At 51.6% G+C, this 23,168-nt stretch overlaps 1 protein-coding gene across 14 annotated transcripts in view; it reads left to right on the forward strand.

Moving 5' to 3' along the window:
- Positions 1 to 23,168, forward strand: part of LOC104339067 (transcription factor 4) — a 250,864-nt gene that overhangs the window by 130,256 nt on the left and 97,440 nt on the right. For 12 of the 14 annotated variants that reach the window (XM_075446799.1, XM_075446794.1, XM_075446796.1 and 9 more), the window contains 2 exons: positions 21,333 to 21,462; positions 21,927 to 21,976. In XM_075446799.1, coding sequence (XP_075302914.1) covers positions 21,333 to 21,462; positions 21,927 to 21,976 — 180 coding nt within the window. Of the gene's footprint in view, positions 1 to 20,386; positions 20,458 to 20,607; positions 20,631 to 21,332; positions 21,463 to 21,926; positions 21,977 to 23,168 lie in introns of those variants that run through there. The other 2 variants (XM_075446806.1, XM_075446805.1) reach the window with 2 other exon arrangements.

The following is a 23,168-nucleotide window of genomic DNA, read 5'->3' on the forward strand; positions in this document are numbered from 1 at the left end:
GAGGGATGCGCCGTGACGCCGCCTTGGTCGCTGAGCTTGCCTCTGCTCCTCGGTCCTCCCTTCTCTCCCGCTCCTCTCCTGGTCCGTGCTTGCCCGCGCTCCCTCCTCGCTGCCAAACCCCCGCCCGGCCGGGGCGAGGGAGCCGGCCGCTTCTGCCTGAGGTTTCTAGAAACTCGTGTGAAGACGTTCACGCAGACCAAGCCGGAGCTCACCCTCCCCGGAGCTGCTAGGGGTGTCCTGGATCCTCTCCCAGCGGATCCGACTCCAGATACCTGTTGGGCGTCGCAGTCTCTTCGCAGACGCTGCTCGCTCTTGCCAGACGTCCCTCGTCCTGCGTGGCCGTGGATCCTCTCGTTACTGCCCGCCTCTTCTCGGTCCCCTGTCCCTCTGTGATGGGCGAGAGGAGCCTTCGGCGCACGGTGGGCTTTGTGCTCCCCTCTCCGTTGGTTTCCTCGTGGGATGCGTGTGGCGGTTTATCTTACTGTGCCGTAGCTCGCTCCGTGGGGAGAACCCGTGGGCTTTTTGTCCTTGAGCCCGTGGCCGGGCGGCCGACACGCTCCCCGCGTCCCTCCTGTCCCGTCCGTCCGTCTGTCTGCCGCCTACAGCGGCAGTGTGAGCGTTTCCCGTGCAGCAAGGCAAGGTGGGTTTGAATTCCTGAATTCCTGAAAGCCGCGAATTCCTGGCTCGGTGAGCGCAGGGGAGGGAGGGAGTGACATACCTGTGACACAAATCTCATTTTACAGTTTTCCAGCAAGTTCTGTGGAAATGCTGGGGAAGACCCGGGCGGCCTCTGCCGCAAGTGCCGGTGGATGAGCGCAGCCCAGCTGCCCGATCCCACCTGTCCGTGGGTCCGGCAAGGCCGTGAGTCCTTGCGTAACGCCGCCTTTCTCGTGCCGAGGAGGGCACGGACAGAAATAGCTCCTGCCCCGTTTCTTTTTTTCTGCCAGAAGCGCTGGGACTTCCTTTTTCTGCTGTGAATTATTGAATTGTTGCAACATCTCTAATTACGTGGAGTCCAGCAAAGACGGAAGGGGAAGGAAAAAGCAGGAGGGATTATCTTTTTGTCTGATGGGTACTTCTGAAAAGGCCTTCTCCAGTGCTTCGTTCAGCAGGAGATTGAGCCTAATGGATATTCTGAAATCAGGCTGCGGATTTAAGCCGCTGAAGAAGAATTATTACAAAAAAATAACTCCGGCAGCATCGCTCGGCAGCGTCCCGCGTCTCAGAGGCCGCACCAGTGACCGCCCGAGTGCTGCCCCGGGCGCTTCGGTGCTCGTGGTTGGCTTGGGTTTGGCCAACGACGCGCTCTGCGATATCTCACGGAGCGTTTCAGGAGTTTGCTTGCTTTTTTCCTTTTTTATGACCCACCCACCTTTTCATAGTAATCGATAAAAAAGAGGGTGTCGTGCCTGCAGACAGGGAAGGTGTGAGATGGGGGGGGGGGGGGTGTCTGCACTCCAAACTGCTTCTAAGTCGTACGTTGTTCATGAATGTCAGGGCAAGGAATCTTTCCGTTTTATTGGCCTTGTATACAATAAGTTATTAAATTTCATCTCTGTCATACACCTGCAGTAAAATAACAAAACATTACTGCACTTAAGGAACATGTGTGTGTGGTGCAGCGTTCCACCCCTCCCTGGCAGACAGCTGCTTGCGGATCGCAGGATCCGTTGTGCGTATTCCCTGGAGCCCCCCGCTAATAATCGAGCCACATCTGCCGCCGCAGCATTATAGGCATATGTAGTTTTATTGAAAGCTATACCTGTGTATAAAAAAAAATTAAATAACTCCTACCTCAATTAAATTGGCAAGCTACCTTTTCTGAAGATCAGATTGCAGACCTCTGGAGACGCGGCGCGTTCGTTTTATTCTTCTGTTACAAATTACTTGGTGTTTTTTTGCTTAGTCAAATAACGAGGTTTCCTCACATTTTGATGGCGAGATTCCTTTACCTGTGATAATGTCTTCTTCATTCTCCCTCCCTATAAAAGCCACAGGAAAGCTGTATTAAAGTGATAAAAGAGATGCGATCACAGGATGGTCGGGGTTGGCAGGGACCTCTGTGGGTCACCCAGCCCAACCCCCTGCCCAAGCAGGGTCACCCACAGCAGGCTGCACAGCACCGCGTCCAGGCGGGGCTGGAATATCTCCAGAGAAGGAGACTCCACAGCCTCCCTGGGCAGCCTGGGCCAGGGCTCCGTCACCCTCAGAGGGAAGAAGTTCTTCCTCGGGTTCAGCTGGAACTTCCTCTGCTTCAGTTTGTGCCCGTTGCCCCTTGTCCTGTCACTGGGCACCACTGGAAAGAGTCTGGCCCCGTCCTCCTGACCCCCACCCTGCAGATATTTATCGGCATTTCTAAGGTCCCCTCGCAGCCTTCTCTTCTCCAGGCTGAACAAGCCCAGCTCCGTCAGCCTCTCCTCATAGGAGAGATGCTCCAGTCCCCTCCTCATCCTCGTAGCCCTCCGCTGGACACTCTCCAGTAGCTCCTCATCTTTCTTGAACTGGGGAACCCAGCACTGGACAGGAGGAAACTCAGTACAAAAGAGACTCACGCTGTGTTTAGCCTTGGCTAAAGTAAAGGCAAAGAGAAAGAGCTCCTTGCCTGCAGAGTCTGAAATCGCTCCTCGGCGCTGACAGCCGTGCCGGCTCTGGCGTAGGGATAGCCTTGCCTGCGGGCGAGGAGATGGAGCAGGGCAGCTCGGAAGCGGGCATGCCCCGACTTCCCCAGCAGACGTTCCTGCCCCGGGGACACATGATCGATGCGAACGGGTGAAATTCTGGCTCCCGTGAGGTTGGTGGCAGAAGTGCCGTGGAGCTCGGTGGGACCGGGGAGCAGAATTTCACCTGGCGACTTCTGGGGTGAGTTATGGTGGGAGAAGATTCGCCGTTTCTGCTCGAGTATCTCGCTTTGGGAGGTGGAATCATTGCTCCTGCTCCAGAAATTAGTTCTAGCGCCTATAAACTATCCTCCTGTGATCGTGGGCACGTTGTGAACTAATGTTTTTGATGTTACAGCACTAAAATAATGACATAAGAGATAAAATTTCCATGTTAATCAAATGTATGAAAGGACCAGACTTAAGTTCAGATGTCTGAATGGCTCATTTAGCAGAATTCCTCATGCATCCAGAAAGACACGGTTTCATTGTCCATATCATAATTGAAGAAATGCTAAAACCCAACACTGCAATTTGGTGGTAAAAGGAGTGCTTTTCTCTTAGCCCTTTGGATCAAATGTTAAGCTGAGGGCTATTTTGTTGGAAGTGAGCATTCCAAGGGCACCTTTCTGGAGCTTATAACCTGGCAACAGAAGAACGCCGCGATTTGTAATGTGCAATAATGGGTTTATGTTGTGGTTGAGTGCTAATGGGAGCTGGGTTTGCCTTCGCAGCCGCTGCACTCTGACTTTCTGCGCCGTCGTGAATGCGATAGAGGGGAGCGCCGCTCGCCTGCGCTTGTGCCGTGGCGGGTCGCGGGCTCGCTGTGCCGCGCGGTACTGGTTCAGGGCTGGTCAGCGTTTGATGGAAGACCTCCAGCAAAAAGGCAGGCTGAGCTTTGACTAATTCCGGCAATTTTCAGGGCTCAGAATTGACTATTGAGTCAAGGGTGATAGCTGGGGACGCTCCCCTTGGCATATAAAGTATGGGTTGGCGGATTTTGCTGATAGAAACGCATAAACCCTCAAAAGCAAAAAATTGGTCCAGTGGAGTAATAGCTGAAAGGATTTTCATTGCGAGCAGTGGCATTTATCAACCATTCGTTGCTTTCTCCAAAGGTGATCGTCTCCTGTGTGGTCGTGCGTTCGTGTCTCGGTGGTCAACTACCTGTTCCTTTCCATGGCTCCATCAACAAGCCGGGTTCTTCCTGAATCCCGAGCGTAACGAACCTCCAGGGCCCGTTAGATGATCCAGCTCAGCTGTAAGGTAGTGACAGTTCAAGCAAGTTCTGAAGCAAAATAACCCTTTTTGGGCTGTCAAATTCTGTCAGTGGGGTGATCGTGAGGACGAGGATACGGCCTCACTACAGACACTTCAGCTGTAGAGCTGTACCCCTAGGTTCATTGAGGTTGACCCCTATGGACATCACCTCGTCCAGGCAGGAGCAGCTAAAGCAGGCTGTCCAGGACCATGTCCACGTGGGCCTTGGGTATCTCCAAGGAGGGAGACTCCACAAATTCTGCCAGTGTTTGAGCACTCTCAGGTAGTTAAGTGTTCTCTTGTGTGTAAGTGATGATGAGGGGACTGGAACATCTCCCCTACGAGGAGAGGTTGAGGGAACTGGGCTTGTTCAGCCTGAAGAAGAGAAGGCTGCGAGGGGACCTTATGAATGCTTACAAGTATCTGCAGGGTGGGTGTCAGGAGGATGGGGCCAAGCTCTTTTCAGTGGTGCCCAGTGACAGGACAAGGGGCAATGGGCACAAACTGAGGCACAGGAAGTTCCGTCTGAAGATGAGAAAGAACTTCTTCCCTCTGAGGGTGACGGAGCACTGGCCCAGGCTGCCCAGGGAGGCTGTGGAGTCTCCTTCTCTGGAGATATTCCAGACCTGCCTGGACAAGGTCCTGTGCAGCTTGCTGTGGGTGACCCTGCTTGGGCAGGAGGGTTGGACTAGATGACCCACAGAGGTCCCTTCCAACCCCTACTATTCTGTGATTCTGTGATTCTGTAAGTGGAATTTCCATGTTGCAGGCCATGCCTGTTGCCTCGGTTGGCAAGTGGCTTGGGTCACTGACTTCCAGAGGGCTCAGGATAGCTCCAGCTTTCGCTGGCCAACATGGAGAGAGGAGGAGGAGGAGGAGGAGCTCACGTGCATGCTTACACAGCACGTACTCACACGTTTAGATGTTACAAAGGATTGTGGTAGACATAAGGTAGCTAGAAGAAGTGGATGTCTGGGGGAAGCTTCAGCATCCTGGTGTTGACCGAATTTCTGACACCTCTCGGACAAAACAGCCTTGTTGTCTTCTGGGAGCAGCTGTCTTCTGAGAGCCGTCTTCGGTTCCTCGCCGCTGTGCCTCCCACCATTTCAGCGGTGGAGTCACCCTTTCCCAGGAGGCATCTCCTGCTGCAGCCTCTGGCCCCTTCGGACTCCTCTCGGGCGCACTCGGTTGGTTTGTTACCCTGGGCTGCTTTTCTCGGTGCTTCCGAAGAGACCTTGTCTCAGCCCATCCTGGGGTCTCGGCCTCGCCCGGAGATCCCACAGAAATAAAGAGGTTATTTTAAATGCTGGTTTCTTCAGGTGCCCATCGTGTTTCTGAACACGGTGATCTCCCACAGTCGCCGCAGGCCGGCGCGGCCGCTGCTGTCGCATCGCTCATTGCCAACAGACCATTGCCAATCGCCTTTTCACTGCCCAGAAGTTACTCCCTTCTCCCGCCACCCCCTCCCGCCACTTGGTTACCTGCTGCTTTGCGGGGGAATGAATAGCATCTTTAATCACCCTTAATTACCGTGCGGCTGCAGGCAGGAACTTCACACACCGAGCAGCTCAAGATGGAGAAACGAGAGCCGTGACAAGCACAGGTAGATGCGGAACGCTAATTGTTAAAATAATCACTATTTTCAAAACACACATTGCACACGAAATTTAGTCTGGATCTGTGCTTTCTAAGACAGCCGTGAGTTCATTTCTAGAAGTTGTATAATTTCTCTTATTTTTCAAAGTTCTTTATGGTGTTTCTAGTTGCAATTTAAGCAATCTGCAAGTTGTCCGGATCTCTCTGGGTTTCAAAATCCAGTGAGTCTCTTTTGTTCGCATTTTGTCCGGGCTAATATTTATGTTTTAGGTCACTCAAATACAGAAATAAATAGCTGAGCGTACGGATACACTGAGAAGCCAGTGTTTTAACGAGCAAGTCGGCAGCAGGTCGTTCTTGCTGCGCTGCCTGTGGAATTTCTCTGCCTGAAGGTCCAGATAAACACGAGCCTGTGATCCGTGTATTTTTAAGAGCTTTCGCATTCCGGTAAACTCTCGCCATCTGATTTCCACAGAAAGCTCTGTCGCTGGCCCTGGTGGTGGCTTTTCTTTGGGAGAGGACGCTCCAGCCGTGCCGCTGCTGTTGCGTGATTAATTCCTCCGCTGCTTGGCTTGGAAGAGGAGCGATTACTTTTGACAAGCAGAGATTGCGGGGAATGTATGAGGATATGAATCCTACCGGCTATTTATGTATGGAATCATTAAAAACCATGACTAAGTTCTGCGATCAGCCTGCCTAAAAAAAGAAAACCCTCGATACCTCAAACACGCGAGCAGCACCAAATGGCTGTGGAGTTGTCACGGAGCGATCCCTGCCTCTTTTCTAACTCTCTGCCTTCGCCCAGCTGAAGACACTTCTCCAGCTTGTTTTAATTCAGCATTAAAATACTTCTGTGGCGTGTTCCGGGTGCGTCGAGGCGCGGGTCCGTGTCCCGCCTGCGCTGCCCGTGGCCGTTGGGTGCCTCCCCAGTGATCCGAAGGGCTCCCGGGGGGTTGCGTGGCCGTTCCTGGAGACACGGGGTGGAGGAAGGGTCAGGGGCCGAGCTGGCTTAGCTGAACAGCCCCTCCGAATCCCCCCCTCGGGAGCAGAAGCCCACGCTGTCGGCGCAGCGATGCCTGCGTTAGCACTCCGCATCTGTAGGCTGGGGGCCAGCGACCAACGACTTTGCAATGCGTGGCGGTGCGTCTGTCTCGCTTCCCCTTTCCTGTTTTGCTTGGTTTTCACTGTTCCCCTTTCATGGCTTTGTTTTTTTTCCCCCGTAACTGACTGGTGGTTTGCTGCAGTCTGCGGCTGGTGCCGGGGTCGCTCTGGGCGCAGGGCGAGGAGCAGGGCTCGAGCCCTTCCGTGCCGTGGGCTGCCTTGGGTCGCAGCCGGCCGGTGCCCCGCGCAGCCCTCCCACCCTGCCTGCGCTCGCAGCCTGGCTCAGCCTGGGAGCAGCCCTTCGAAATCAGGAGGAGTGTGGGCAGCAGGACGAGGGAGGTTCTCCTCCCCCTCTACACTGCCCTGGTGAGGCCCCATCTGGAGTCCTGTGTCCAGTGCTGGGCTCCCCAGTTCAAGAAAGATGAGGAGCTGCTGGAGAGAGTCCAGCGGAGGGCTACGAGGATGATGAGGAGACTGGAGCATCTCTCCTACGAGGAGAGGCTGAGGGAGCTGGGCTTGTTCAGTCTGGAGAAGAGAAGGCTGAGAGGGGACCTTAGAAATGCCTCTAAATATCTGCAGGGTGGGGGTCAGGAGGACGGGGCCAGACTCTTTCCAGTGGTGCCCAGCGACAGGACAAGGGGCAACGGGCACAAACTGAAGCAGAGGAAGTTCCAGCTGAACATGAGGAAGAACTTCTTCCCTCTGAGGGTGACGGAGCCCTGGCCCAGGCTGCCCAGGGAGGTTGTGGAGTCTCCTTCTCTGGGGATATTCCAGACCCGCCTGGACGTGGTCCTGTGCAGCCTGCTCTGGGTGACCCTGCTTGGGCAGGGGGTTGGGCTGGGTGACCCACAGAGGTCCCTTCCAACCCTGAACATTCTGTGATTCTGTGAAAGCCTTTCTTCCCCCACCCGCCGGCTTTGACAAGTGCCAACCATGTCGTCGGTGCCTAACTAATAGCGGAGAGGAACGACACGGGAGCCGGGCGTTTCTTCCTGCCTTTGCAGCCGCCGAGGGGCACGGCTGCCAGGCGTTCAGCCCTCGCCGCAGTGTGTTTAGCGACAACGGAGAAGTTAATAATTTTATTTCATTTTGAAGTTAATGACAGAATATAGCCATCTGTCTGCCTGTTTATAGGGCTGTCTTTTGGGTTTTGAAACTATTTTCTTTCTTTGAAAATGGATCCTGCTTGACTGTCAGGAGAAAGCATTTAAATAGTAAAGATACAGGCTGCACTACAGGTAGAATTGTGGGTATTTCCCACATCCTGGTCTTTCAAAAGTGTCTGGGGAAAAATGCATATGAAGCCTAATAAAAACCAACTGTATCACGGAAATATAGCTCCCTTGGGTATTTCTCTCTCTCTTTTTTTACATACACTGCAACAGGCGGTGTTACCTTTCCACTGGATAACAAGGTGCTGTGACAAACCCGCTTTTCGGAGAGGGCGATGCTTTCAGGTAATGCAAACAGTGGCACCAACTGCCCAGCGTGTTATAGTCACCTGCAGAGAAAATTAGCAAGAAGCTGCCCGTTCCTGGGTGGCACCTTGCTGCCGTGCCTTCCCCGTGCCGTGGAAGGAGCTGCAGTTTTCTGACAGAGTCTGAGATGCGTCTGTCGTGAGCAAGAAGACATGGAATGTGTCGTTTCCACGGTTTGAAAATCCCGCTTGCCACCTTGCTTCTGAAATATAAAATTGGAAGAACCTCAGAAAAAGGCTTCATGAGGCCATCTTGCGTCAAGAAGAGTCACCCATGTCTTACCCTCTGCCTACGTCTCGCTGGGAACCCAGCTCCTCTGCCTTTTCCCAGTGCCCTCGCGGTGACTGTTGGCCCAAACACTGCTCAGTGGTTGCATCCCCTTTCTAGGGGATATATATATAGGGGACCTAATATATACTTACAAATATCTGCAGGGTGGGTGTCGGGAGGACGGGACCAGACTCTTTCCAATGGTGCCCAGCAACAGGACAAGGGGCAACGGGCACAAACTGAAGCAGAGGAAGCTCCAGCTGAACCCGAGGAAGAACTTCTTCCCTCTGAGGGTGACGGAGCCCTGGCCCAGGCTGCCTAGGGAAGCTGTGGAGTCTCCTTCTCTGGAGATATTCCAGACCCACCTGGACAAGGTCCTCTACAGCCTGCTGTAGGTGACCCTTCTTCGGCAGGGGGTTGGACTGGGTGACCTACAGAGGTTCCTTCCAACCCCGACCATTCTGTGATTCTTTAAACCTTGGGCGTGGAAGTGATGATTTCCCATGAATCCTTGCTATTTTCTTTTTAATACTTATTTGCAGTTTAAATCAGTAATTTTTAAAAGTTTTATTCTGTGATGACCAGTCCTGGACAGGCTTTGCAAAATGATGGATTCCTAGCCCAGCTTTGGAAGACCCATGAGAAGCTGCATTAGCAGTCAGTGCAGGTCACCCCTCGGCGCTGCTGGCACCATCAGTGGTTCTGTACCAGCCATGGCCTCCTTTGTCCTGTGCAGCCTGCTCTGGGTGACCCTGCTTGGGCAGGGGGTTGGACTGGGTGACCCACAGAGGTCCCTGCCAACCCTGACCATCCTGTGATTCCTCCATCCCCGGGCACGAGTGGCTGGAGTCACGTAGGGGAATTTCTGCTGCTTGTCATGTTTTATGGGCACGTGGCACATCCTGATATCATAACGATCGATTTGACGCGATCGTACATGCGTAGAGGAGCACAGACGGTTTGGGAATTGCAAATGTACAATAGGAAGACAGCTTTTGCTGCATGGTTTTGAGTAGCCCAGCGAGGATGAAGGAGGCTTCTTCCTCAGGTGCTCTTGCTGCTGCGTCTGGATAGGAGAGCAACGATGCTGTGCCAGTATAATTCAGTTTTTGGATTACTAGAATCTTACTCTAAATTTGTCTGGTTTTGCAAATTTTGCCATGTAACTTCTGGCTCTGCTTTTCCTTCTACTTCGTTCCTTTATCAGTTCAGGTGCTCTAAGGTATCTGGTACGTATTTCCGTAGGGCGTTGAGTAAAGTCAAGCGCAAAGCACTATCTCTGAGACTTTGCTCTCCTCTGTGCCTCTGTTCAGCCTGGCATTTCTCTCCTGTAAAGTAATTCAGCGTAGTGGCTTCGATTTTTTTTTTTTTTTAAGTAATTTCTTTCAGCTAAACTAACTATGCATTTTGTGACAAGTGTTGTCCCTAGCGTTAGTCTGATGTGGTGGTACCATCCCTGCGGAGCTCTGCTCCACGTCAGCGCTCTTCTGAATCTTTTAAGCATAGAAGCCTAGAATGGTTTGGGTTGGAAGGAACCTGAAAGATCAGCTGGTTCCAACCCCCCTGCCATCAGCAGGGACATCTCCCACCAGCCCAGGGTGCTCAGAGCTCCATCCAACCTGGCCTTGGACCCTGCCAGGGAGGGGGCAGCCACAGCTTCTCTGGGCAGCCTGGGCCAGGGTTTCACCACCCTCATGGGGAAGAATTTCATCCTAATATCTACTCTAAATCTGCCCTCTTTTAGTTTAGAGCCATTCCCCCTTGTCCTATCCCTACCCACCCTTGTGCAAAGCCCCTCTCCATCCTTCCTGTCGGCCCCTCCAGGCACTGGCAGCTGCTCTAAGGTCACCCCGGAGCCTTCTCTTCTCCAGGCTGAGCAGCCCCAGCTCCCTCAGCCTCTCACAGAATGGTAGGGGTTTTGACTAGGAAAGCGGTATTATAGCTTGTGTTGGTGCCGTGAGTGCGAGCTGGAGTAAAGGACTGCGTAAAGGAGACGGAAGAGAAGACCCGGAGGGAGACGTGTCCCCGCGCGGTCCCTTAGTGGCGCGTTTAAAACAGCGCCGACCCGCACGGGCACTTGCGTTGGCTGGACGGCTCGGACTGGTTTCCCTGCAGCCGGCAGCGTCGCCGAGCGGGACCACCGCTTCTCCCTGCAGTCGTGAAGATCCCGCTCGCCTTTGCCGTGCGAGAAGGAGGGAGCAGAGGCGGCGCTGGGCTGGCGAGCGGGGCGCGTGGAGGCTCTGCTCTCCCCAGCAGCGCAAAGATGCCGTGAGAGCCCGCTCCTCCTGCCCGACCCAGTCGAGCACCTCGCCGTTCGAGTTAAGCGAGCATCTCTGGTTGCAGACGCGCTGCTCCTCCGTGGAGTGGGGCAGGTCGCTGGGTACCTCTGCTTCCGTTCGTGTCGTAGAGGGGACGCGAGCGGATGAAAACGGGCTGGAAGGGCGAAGCATCGCTGTGTTTCTACATGGAGGAGAATACTGGAGTTAGACCCTTGCAGACCATCTACCTGTAGTAAGAAATCCCGCGTGCGCTCCTGGTGAGCGCAGCAACGCGCCCGTCGGATGGGCGCTGCCTACGGGGAGACGATCCGGCAGCGTGGCGGTGCTGAGCGGGGGCGAAGCACCCCCGGGGATCCCCGTGCCCGGAGACCGCAGCCCCCGGCCCCTGCGCACCCGCCTGGCTGGGACGCACCGGGGAGGCGGCCGGCTCGTCAGCGGGGACGCGGCCGCAGAGCTTTGTGCTTCGGCTGTTCGTCGGACGCGCGCTGTCTTCATTTTTGCCTGAAAAACGTGAGTTTTCCCCCCGCGGCGCTGACCTGAGGCGGTTTGCAGCGCAGCGAGCCGGGGCCGCGCGCTCCGCTCTCACTCCCTGAAATACCAGCTTGTTATTTTTTTTTTTTTCTCCTTGTGTCAGCGTAAAAAAGTGCTTTTTTTTCCCCCTTCCAATTTCTCATAGCAGCTGAATTTGCCGATTTGGTTGGTTTTGTAGGGTGGCTCTAATTTTTTTTGTCCTGTCTTAAGCGCAAGGTGACCTGAAGTTTGCAGACTCGCTAGAAATGAAAGTGCCTTTGGGCTTTGTTCAGCCCCGGCGACGTGCTGCGTTAGAAGCCGTCGGTGTCCGTTGAGGAGCCTGTACTTCAGCGGCGTGGAAAAAGATCGTGGGTAGCAGAGGGAAAATTAAAATAGAGGCAAAAAGAAATTTTAAACACCACGGGTGTCATTAGTCGGGTTGAGGCGTATTTGCATAACGTGGTTCTGTAAAAAATAAATTTGACTTTATAACACAGAAAAACAGAAGGCTCCCGTAACATAAAACCCGGCTCTGATACTCAAACTGCTCGAGTTGAGATTTCTGATAGTCCTTTCCCCAGCAAGCGATGGCAGCGTACAGCAGCGGCGGCTCTTTGCGTCGTTCCCGTCCCTTCCTTTACTGAGGTCCTGCCCGGCCGCGCACGAGCTTTGACTAACGAAGCGTCCTTTCCGGAGCGGCGTGACGCGGCCCCGCGTCAGCCGGCGGTCTGCTGCCGTGCTGGAGCGTTTGAGGACACGCAAATGGCTTTTTGGCTGAGGAAAATGAATTTTTTTTTACCCCCCTTATAAAATTTTCCTTCCCCATCAAAAAGGGGGAGGCCGTTGTTTACCTTCCGGGCTGAGGAATAATAAGAAATTGAAGAAAAAAATCCTCTTTCGGTGTTTAGCGTGGGGTTTGTGATTTTTTTTCGACGGGAAGTTTCTTTGGCCTCTCGGATGTTTTTACGGCGGCTTTCCTTTGGTTAAAAATATTACTGACATAATTTCAGAAAAATGCCGTTTCCCCTGCGTTTGAACTTCTGTAAGCCTTCCCTGTGTTCTCGTACTCAAAGGGAAAAACAATAATTACATCATTAAAAACGGGAATTCAGCCACCAAACACCTTTTTAAGACTGAGGCGTGTCAGGCTGGTTTACCCTCTCCGAGACAACCCGAGCCAGGATTCTTGTTGTAAGCTGTTTGTAGCCGCCCGCTTACGCCGGGAAGAGCGACGATAATTGACTTGTTAGGTTACTAGGGCTTTAGTTAGGGTTTGGACTCCTTTGCCAGGGAGGAGCGTTTTGAAGCGAGCGGTGGTAGGACGTCCGTACTGAATCACGTCGAGGTGCTTACTCGAGCTGAAAGAAAGCAGAGCCCGGCGAAGCAGCTCGTGCCAGCGAGTCTTTGGTAATTTTTCTCGGGGAAAAACAGTGCAAAAACGCCGTTCCCTGCGCAGCGTTGGCTTCCGCGTGCCGTTAATCCTCGCTGTCTCCCACCCATTCTCTGATTCCGTCTCCCCCCCCTCCAGAAGCGACCGCCGTGCCGGTACCTACCAGATGGCGTAGGGTTGGAGATGTCGGAAACGGCGGGCGCTTAGGGGCGTTCGGAACTTCAGCGCTGCGGAGGAACAGAGATATTTGTGTACTGGGAGGTACTGGGAAAAACAGGGATGCGGGGACCCACGTTTCGTGATTTAGTGAGCGGTTCCGATGTGCCTGCTGCCAATTATTCTGCTCATTATTCAGCCCTATGTAAGTGATGCTTTTTACGGTGCCCCTTTTTACCATAAATCAATATTCCGATAATGTGCGCTTTTCCGTACCTGAAGCCTCTTACCCCGTGTATTTAGTTTGCATTTCTGAGTGGAATGGCCAGAATTTTTTTATAAATTCGGAAGGTGACGCAGATCGGCAGCGCTCGCTGATGACGTGGCAAGGCTGTTTCCGAGCAGCGCTGGCGCTCCGCGAAAACACCGCAGGCAACGCTTCGCTGCATTCAGCGGTCCCCGAAAACCCAGCTGCTGTCCCTGGGCCAAACGCTCCCCTCATTGACACCCCCGAGGCCCCCGCTGACTTCAGAGGGTTTATCCTGGGCTGAGCTGAGGGCTGCTTAATTCCGTACCGGATCTGCTGTCCTGGAAAGCGACTGCCGACGTGCTCCGGGCGATATTCCCGTTCGGGCAGACCGGCCGCGTGGTTTTGTACCGAGTGACTGCGGTTGCTCTGAGCTCGCTGCGTTCTCTTGGTCGCGTAAACGTTACAGCAGCGCATCCCGGCGTGCAAAGACGCGGGCGTCGAGGTGCGAGGCGCTGGATTTTCGCGGCGTTCAACTCTCTGCAGGTCGTCCTGGGGTGAATTTTCCCAGCGATGGGTTCTTACGCAGCGGTTCCTCCCTGGCGCAGACCAGGGGGTCCCCAGTGACGGCGGGTCCTTTCCCCTTCCCGGGGGGGCTGTAGGTGCTGGAGCTGAGCGCCGACCGCCCCGGTCAATACTGGGAGTGGGGATGGCCCTTGCTGGGAGCCGCGCCTCGGCTGTCGGCGGTACCGGGGCTGGGCTGTGGCCGAAGCCCCTGCCGTCGCGCGGTCCCATCCTCCCTGCCGCCCTCACCAAATGCCAGCCCTGGGCAGCGAGAAAGGCAGCCGCTTGCTTCATTTTTACGGGGTTTTTGGAGACCCTTTGGCACGTGATGCCACGTTCCCCAGCCGCCGCGAGGACTTTCCCCTTTCCGTGTTTGTTCCTCAGCGGGACATATTTATATGAGTATTACCTGTATTTAAGCGCGTGTTTTTAAACACTATAATCATCTGGCTCAATTTCAGCATGTAAATGAAAGCCGCGTGCTGGAAGATTAATAACAAAGCAGGGAGAACGTCCCTACGGCCGCCTGCGAGCGCGCGCGGCGGAGCCGGGGAGGGAGCGGGGAGAGGCGGCGGCGGCACGACAGCGGCACCGGCGCAGCTCTGCGGCTCTCCGGAGCAGCCGGGACGTTGTACGGGACACCCGGTTTCGTATAGGTGTGTTTGGGGTGTGCGCACCCCTACGTACACACTACACATCAAATACAAGCGCACGTAACTCCACGTTTGGCCGATCCTTGCGGCAGTGCCCGCGCTGGGTTTTTGACTTGGGCTGCGCCAAAGGAGGCATCGCCAGCTCCGAGGAGGCAAGCGTAAACTGCGCAGCAGAAAATCCTAACTGGAGGAAAGTCTGTGTTTTACAGAACTCCTCCGCGGAGGAGAAAGTCCCTTCTTGGAGGAGAAAGTCCCTTCTTCTGTGGAAGGGTTTGTGTCTCACGCGTGTTCCGCCGAGGCACTCTTTACCCGCTTTTCCCGTACGCTAGGAAATATTTTCGTTCTCCTAACGCTGTAGAAAAGCAGCAAAGGCTGTGCGGTCGATGGTAAAATCGTTCCCTGTAAAGGTGAAAGATGGGGCTCGTTACCGCAAACGAGTAACTGACCTTTAGCGATAATCAAGCAGTGGTGTAATAATCTGAGCCGTCGTGCCTAATGGTGAATGAAGGGATGGGAAGAGGCAAGGAAACGCCAAGAAAGGTGGGAAAAATTAGGGAAGAAGTTACAAATGATTTTTTTTCTGCTGCTCACCTGATCCAGGTGAGGGAAACCCACGCAGGAACTGATCTGCAGTCCTTGCCGGCCGAAGGTGGTTGGACCTCAGCCGCGTTTCGGAGCGCGCCGTGTCGGCGCGGCGCTGCCGAAGCCCGGCAGTGAGCGTTGCGAGTGACGGCCGCTGTGCTGATGCTGAATTCAGCGCTCGGAAAGCACAGCTGGGAAAAATTACTCCGGAAAGGTTTAAACTTAAAGAGCAATTTTAAATTATGCAGAGGAGGAGATAGCGAAAAATGTAAAGAAACCTGGAGAACTAATACTGATGACATTAATGCGCGAGGGTTGGTTGAACATGAGAAATTATTTGATGATACCTGCAAGCGTTTTTTAATGGAAAAGGTCGAAGGCAGAACTGCTGAACACCGTGCGCAGCTGTCGGAAGGTGCGGCCCGAGAAGGCAGAAGAACTGAAACAGAAGGTTATTTGCCCATCAGATAGAGAAAATAAAATAAGCATGTTAAAATTGATTATTTATTTCATACACGTTAGTGTTCTTGAAAAAGAAAAATATAGGTGAAAAAAAGAAATCTCGGTGGAAAAAACAAATCTCTGTGGAAAAAAGAAATCTCTGTGGAAAAATGAAATCTCTGGGAAAAAATGAAATCTCGGTGAAAAAAAGAATCTCTGGGAAAAAAAGAAATCTCCGTGAAAAAATGAAATCTGTGAAAAAAAGAAATCTCTGAAAAAATGAAATCTCTGTGGAAAAGTGAAATCTGTGGAAAAAAGAAATCTCTGGAAAAATGAAATCTTGGTGAAAAAATGAAATCTCGGTGAAAAAAGAAATCTCTGGAAAAAAGAAATCTCTGTGGAAAAAATGAAATCTCGGGGAAAAAATGAAATCTCTGAAAAAAAGAAATCTCTGTGGAAAAATGAAATCTCTGTGGAAAAAGAAATCTCTGTGGAAAAATGAAATCTCTGGGAAAAAATGAAATCTCGTTGAAAAAAGAAATCTCTGTGAAAAAAAGAAATCTGTGAAATAATGAAATCTCGGTGGAAAAAATGAAATCTCTGTGAAAAAATGAAATCTCTGTGGAAAAATGAAATCTCTGTGGAAAAAAGAAATCTCGGTGAGAGAAGAGGCGGTGGAGAGGGGCACTGGACGTCGGTGGCACACGGAAGGCTCTGCGGAGAGCTGCCAGAGCTCCCCAGGTTTGTAGGAGCTGGGCAGATTCCGAACAGATGCCCTGCCAGTCACGTGAGGAGTGGAAATGTGGTTTCATAATTTGATTCGAAGCAGAGGGTTGGAATCACAGAAGGAAATAACCAAGCAGTGATTCAGATGTGTGTGCTCGGTTAACTGGACTTCAGTGAAAATTCAGAAGCTGCGGGTAGAGCACGTAAGAGCGGCTGAAATCTGGATGGCGAGGTCTGATCCTGTCCCCTGTGATTTCACCGAAGGAGAAAACAGGACAGTTGCACTTAGAAATTTGTTCTATTAAAAAAAGAAACTTAGAAATTTGTTGTATTAAAAAAAAAAAAAAAATCAGAAAAATAATTGCCTCTTATTCATCTTTTTTGGCATAAATTAGGTGCGATTTCAACAAATTTAGGGTGCTTCGCCTGCAGATTGGCGAAGGCGTCGATGTCGAGGAGTCGGCTGGCGAGGGTTGGAGAGGAAGAGGAGGAGAGCAGGTATCGGCAGGGCAGTGCCGGCGAGGGCCGGCGTCGCAGGCTGCGGCGCTGGCAGCCTGCATTCAGCCTTCGGCGTCGAGGGACGTTGCAGGACACCTCGCTTCCCACGCTTTTTTCTGGGGAAAAGCCGCCGTTCCGTTGGAGGGAAGCCCCGTGGCGGGCGGGTGCCCCGGCAGAGCGGGGGCCGCGGGACCACCGGGGCGTCGGTGCCCGAGCGGAGGGAGCGATGCAGCGACGTGGCGCTGGCGGGGGGTCCCGGGAAGGCCTGGACCGCCAACACGCTGCGATCTTCAAAAGCATAAAACCTTTGAACTGAAGAAAGGGTGCAACAGTGTGAAAATAGCGGGACGCTCGGGTTTCGGTGCGGGGATTCTCATCGCACACGTAAATAGATTGCTTTGGAAAAGGTCCCTTGGGGCTGTGCCCGGTGGGTGGGAGAGGTCCAGAAGCCAGCGTGGTGCTTCTGGGGGGCTGCCGGCGAGGGCGACGGTAGCGGGAAGATGTCAAAAAAATACATATATACATATATACAAAATACATATATAAAATATATAAAAAATACAAAATACATATATAAAATGTATAAAAAATACAAAATACATATATAAAATGTATAAAAATACAAAATACATATATAAAATAGATAAAAAATACAAAATACATATATAAAATATTAAAAAATACAAAATACATATATAAGATATATTAAAAATACAAAATACATATATAAAATATAAAAAATACATATATAAAATATAGGAAAATACGAAATACGTATATAAAATATATAGAAAAATAGAAAATACGTATATAAAATATATAGAAAAATAGAAAATACGTATATAAAATATATAAAAAATACAAAATACGTGTATAAAATATATAAAAAATACAAAATACGTGTATAAAATATTTTAAAAATACGAAATACATTTATAAAATATATAAAAAAATACAAAATACGTGTATAAAATATATAAAAAAATACATATAAAATACATATATAGATATATAGAGATATATATCTCTCCAGGTTGTCAGCAGAGAGAAAAAGGCCGTTTCTGAGGTGTTCCTCCCCGATGGGTGTTCCCGGCGGCTGGCGGGCCGCGGGCTGCAGGGCCGTTTAATCCGAATTAACGGTCTGTCGGTGGAACGCAGCGCTCTGCCGCGCTCCGCCCTCGCCTCTCTCTCTAAGAAAGGGAAAGGAACAGGGTGGTTTTGTAAATTTATTTCCTACCTCTTAGGTCTGAAACAAATATTTACGTGAAATACACAGGATTTTCAGGTGGAAAGCAAAAGTTGGCGGAAATAAAGTTGTTTTTTTCCCAGGAGGGGTAATACCAGGCGCATACGGGGATTACTTGGTCGTAGTAAGTGCGGGTTTTCTCCCTACCCAGCTTTAATTCTTTGCTTACTCGGATGTTGGAGGCAGGATTCGCGAGTCGGTGACTGGTTTTACGAATTGCTAGAAAGAAGCCGGGGTTGCGCGCAGCAGCGTGAAAAGCAAAAACGTCGCAGTTGGAGACGAGTTTGCCTGCGTCGCTTTGTTTCTTCTTCCATGACTGTTTTTAGCTCAAACTCTAATATTCAACCGGCAAATTCAATGCTTTATTAGCTTTGTTTGTTCTGAAATTAATAAACGGCGTGGCTGCGCGCGTGCGGTATACGCTGCCGCGCAAGAACGTGCCCGCGGGGTTGCTGCCTCCGGCCCGCGGCACCGGTGCGCACCGTACGCCCCGCGCCGAGGGGAGCCCGACCGATCTTACACCGGGCTTCTGAGCTCGCCGTTTCTGAGCGGGAAATATTAACCGGGACGCCTGATAGCTCGCCGCGCTTCCAAGATCCAATTTGGAGCGACCGCGGGCTCCGAGGGCTGCGGGATCGATGGTGGCGAGGTTCGTAACCGCTTTATCGCTCTCCGTCGCAGGCCGTTAGCAGGGTGACACGTAGGCTGCACAGTAATGAACACCCGGTGTTCCTTCTGCAAGCACCTCGGAAGAGCTGCGTACTTTTTTTATTCTTATTCTTATTCTTATTCTTATTATTTTTTTATTTTTATTTTTTATTTTTTTAATTTTTTATTTTTTATTTTTTTATTCTTTTATTATTTTTATTTTTTATTTTTTTATTTTTTATTTTCTTATTTTTATTTTTTATTATTATTTTTGTTTTTTATTTTTTTATTTTTACTTTTCATTTTCTTATTTTTACTTTTCATTTTCTTTATTTTTATTTTTTATTTTTTTATTTCACACTCGGTGAGGTCCCCTTACCGCACGAATCCACCTCCGCTTTGCCGCGTCGGGGTCTCCGTCCCGCAGCGGACAAAGGAGGGGGCTCGGCTCAGGTCGGGGTCGCGCGTTCCTGGGGTTCCCCTCGGAGAGAGGGAAGCGGTGAGCCTGCGACGGCGGCACCGGGGACGTTGGAGATGGGGTTTGTAAAGAAAAAGGAGTCTTCATGGTGGAAAAAGCCGTTGGTGACATGGCGCTTGGACGTCATTTGTCGCCGGTGCGATGGGTGGCATTAGCGAGGAGCGCACGGCGCTGGGGACACCCACCCCAGGCAGGAGCCCGGCAGGCGCAGCGGGCCCTGGGGTGCCCGCGGCTGTCCCGGGTGGGTGACGGTGAAGGCAGTGGGCCAGGGGCAGTCCGAGGGATGGGCAACTGGTGGCACTGGGCGGCGGGCGCGGAACAAAGGCGGGCGGGCTGTGAGCCTGGCACACGCGCATCCCTCGGGCACAGCGCTGCTGGTCTGGGGGTTTTCCCCGTATCCCTCTGCGTCTTTATACAGAGAAAAACATTTGGATGAAAAAAACAACGTAGGGTCTGTGTGTGTGTGGTGCTTCCGAAGCGAATCTTGTTTACTCTAAACTAGTTTGCAAACGCTTGTCTTGGATGGGTTCTTTTTTTTAAAGTCGATGCAACCCAGTAGGCTGGGCACAGGAATTTGTACAGCGGATGGCTCGGACTCGTTCCGACTCCCCGACATATGGATGCGCCGCGCACAGATTTAGCAGGTCTGGCTTTATGGTAAAACGTATACGTGATAAAAATATATGACTGAAGAGAATTTCTGCCGTTAGCGCCGTTTCATTCCGAGAAGCTCCAAACCGTTCAATAAAATTTGGTTTCTTTTCGGAGGACGTTGCGTCGAGGACCCCTTTTTCCCGAGCGTGTTTGCGTCTCTGGCTCTGCCATGATGCAATCGGCTCGCCACCATTTTTTGCCGGTGCAGGTGTTGTTTATTAAAAGCTCGTAGTCGTCGCAGGTGTATATTAGGCGTTAGCTGAAGGTAAAGATATTAGTGGAAAGCGCCTTCCGACCGGCGTTCCGAGAGCCCTGCGGCTTGGGGAGCTCTGCGAGGGCTGCGCCCCAAGGAAGGGGCTCAGCCCCCAGCAGCCGGAGCCCGCGTGTCCGTCCCTCGCCGGCCGTTCTCGCTCTGGGAAAAAAGAGGAATATAGTTTTCGAGAATCAAAAGTTATCTGGAAATGTTTTTGGAAGTACAGTCAAGGAGTAAGGATGTTTGAATTTCTGATTTTCCAGCTCGCGGGTCATATTTGACCAACTGCTTTCAGCAGCAGGCATGCCACTTTGTTGAGCTATTTAGGAATCAAAAAGACTGCCTTAATTTAAAACAAGGAGCCTTTGTTTTAGTTGGTGACTGCCTTGTGAAATTTTTCAGTTCTCAGCGGGTTAACCAGGGAACAGGGGCAGAGTCATAATTGGCCTATTTAGAGTATTTTGCATGTGAATAGTGTGTTAGTGAAGCATTACTAAGTCTGTTGTGAGTGACATGGTGATTAGAATTTAGATTAGGGAAAACACATTCTGTACTTTATCAAGTACAGTAATTAGTTCAGTCAGTAAAAGTTGATTACAAGTAACGATAAAGTTAGATTTTTGGTGCTTAATTTTAAAATTTCTTTATTAAATGGTAAATTTGTTCTTAATATAAATGGTGGCATCTACACCTGTTTTATTGCGCATCAGAATAATTAAAAGAACAATGCGTTCAGTGCAGAGTATAATCAGGGGATTTATATATTATGGGTAAGTTTCAACGTAGTTTATAGCAAATAGAACATTACTCGGGAAATTGTTCTGCCGTCGTCGCCGCTTACAGATTCATCATTTTTCTTACAGCCTGGGTCAGATAACGTCTCGTGGTCCTTGCACAGCTGAGAAAACGTTGCGTTGACCGGGATGCGCCTCGTTAGTTAATGGTACGGGCAGAAAATGGAGATAGCGAAAGTCCTTTGCTGCTGCTCCGGCCGCTGCCGTACAATAGCGTTAATTGGTTTTGGTTTTCGGAGGTGCTTTGATTTGCTGGTAGCGCGGCAAAAAATATTAAGAACGTCCAATTTTAGTTGCACGTTTTAATCCCATGCTGTGTAGAGCCTGCCGTGCGGATTTTGAGGGTGCAGAGCCCGGTATATTTAATTCACGGGTCTGAATTTTTCCTTTTACCGGGACAGACAATGAAGCCGCTTCGTGCACGCTGAACCAACCGCTCTGTCAACAGCAGGGCTGGGGGCTTTTTTTAAGTTTTATTGTTGTTAAATCCGTGCACATAACTATCCTGTTTGCAGTGAAGGAACGAAATCACCTTCAAATCTATTAACAGAGCTCCAAAAGTTTTTCCAACACTGATTGCGTTTGAATAAGTAGGCAGAGAGTCTCCGTTCAATGTAAATAATCGTAGTTTAATCGAGTTGCTTTGTGTTTCCCCAGTAAAGGAGAAGATGCTCAACTGGAAATTTTTTGTGATGTCTCCTTTAAAATGTTGGCAGGCTCTGGTTTCCGCGCCGCAGTTGCTGGAGAAGGTTTCTTTATGGTGTTATTTTTAGGAACGCCAAACAGCTAATGATGAGGAAAGTCGGGTTTAACGTGCACGCGCACACACGTATGTATTTTTAATCTTCTAGCAAAGTCTCCTCGGAGGTGACATGGATATTGGCAACCCGGGAGCGCTCTCCCCCACCAAGCCTGGCTCCCAGTACTATCAGTATTCTAGCAATAACCCCCGGCGGAGGCCTCTCCACAGCACCTCTATGGGTGAGTGACTTTGCCTTCAACCTTTTTTTTTTTTTCCTTTCTTTTTCTCCGTTTCAACAAATAATCGGAGTTTCGTCCTGTTTAGCCGTACTTGGAAATAAATACAGCGAGTGGCGGAGCGTGCGGGCACGCCGCCGGGGCTCGCGGAGGGGTCTGCGTAACGGCAGCCGCTCGCTCCTCGCCGGCCCCTTTGTCCAGCACGCACGGAGCCTTAAAAATCCGCTTTTCCAAAGGCGAAAACAAAGGCCCCCAGCGCTCGAGATAAAAATATGAGCGGTTTTCCAGCGTTTTGCTGTCGGGCGGCAGAGCGGCGATGTCCACTCGGCGGTACCCACACTGCTGCGGGGCGGGCGCGAGGCGGCGGGCAGGGGCCGGAGGCAGTCCCGGTGCGGGGAGTTCAGGGGGTGGGTGGGTTGGGGGGGGGGAAGCCTGTCTTACGACGACACCGTTTTGTCTTTTTTCAGAAGTACAAACAAAGAAAGTTCGAAAAGTTCCTCCAGGTTTGCCGTCTTCAGTAAGTACCACTCGGCCGCTCTCCGGCTTGGGACGGGGGTGGCTTTGTTGGGGCGCGGGCGGGTGGAGAGGAGCCCGCGGCCGGGCGGGCAGCGCGCTGGGCGCCGAAGGCTGGGCACCAGGTAAGGAGAGCTGAAAAATCTCGGCGCCTGTCCCGCTGGGGAGCGATGAATTGCGGGGTGGGGACGAGCGCGCGGTGGCGGGCGCGGGAGAGCTGCCGTGGGCACCCGGTGAGCGTCTCGGTCGGGGTGCCGGCGCTGCGGGATCGGCGTGTTGGGCGGGACGCTGCCGTGGGGTCTCAGCCCGGGGTGCGGGGCGGACAGCCCCCTTTTCGCGGGAGGTCCCAGAGCTGCGGTGCCCGCGGCGGACGCCGGGTGCCAACCGCTGGCATCCAGCTGCTGCCAGAGGCATTGTGGGTCGCCCAGGGGTAGCGACAGGGCTGCTTGTTACCCGGGGTTTTCCCCGATAGTTTAACGAGCGTCCCCGATTCCGGTTTGTACGGGGGGTACGGGTGCCATCCAGCTACGCTGGGCGCGGTTCGCAGCGTTTCTCGTGAATCCTGGCGCCGTGCAGTCAGAAGTTGGTGTCTCTCGTGGCTTCGGTGAAGCCCTTTGTTTCGTGACGGAAAGACTTATGCTTAGTTTCCATTTTTTCATCGTTGTGTAAAAAATCTTTGTGTTTTTTCCCTGAAAAAGCTGCAGCAAGGTGCGTTACGTCTTCTGAGAGCGCTTGCTTTTAAACCCATTAACATGGGTATGAAATAGCGGTTTTAAAAGAAATTATATGACATTTCAGTAAATACAGCAGAAGGAGCGGGATGGTGGAAGAGTGCATTTTATTCTGCTGGTTTTATTCTAATTGTTTCTCTGCCGTTACTTGATAAGCACACCGTACATATTTCCATATCGATACCTAGAAACAGAAAACAAGCCGCTCGAGAGGGGGGAGCTCCCCTTTCGCACCTGGTGACGCTGGCTGGTTTATCTCCAGATCTGGGTGTCGGGGGGAGCTGAGTGGCAGTCAGTCTGGTGGAATATATGACAAATCGGCGTGTTAATCGCGGAGGGGTTTTAGGTTTTTGCCATAAATCCAAGTAAAACTGCAGTTTGCAACTAGCGTTGTTTGAGAGCTTCAGTTATTCGGGTGACTGTGCTGAGCAGTAGTTTCGTTGCTGGTCACTCTATAAATAATAA

The sequence above is a fragment of the Opisthocomus hoazin genome, chromosome W, assembly GCF_030867145.1.
Source record: "Opisthocomus hoazin isolate bOpiHoa1 chromosome W, bOpiHoa1.hap1, whole genome shotgun sequence".
Taxonomy (NCBI): Eukaryota; Metazoa; Chordata; class Aves; order Opisthocomiformes; family Opisthocomidae; genus Opisthocomus; species Opisthocomus hoazin.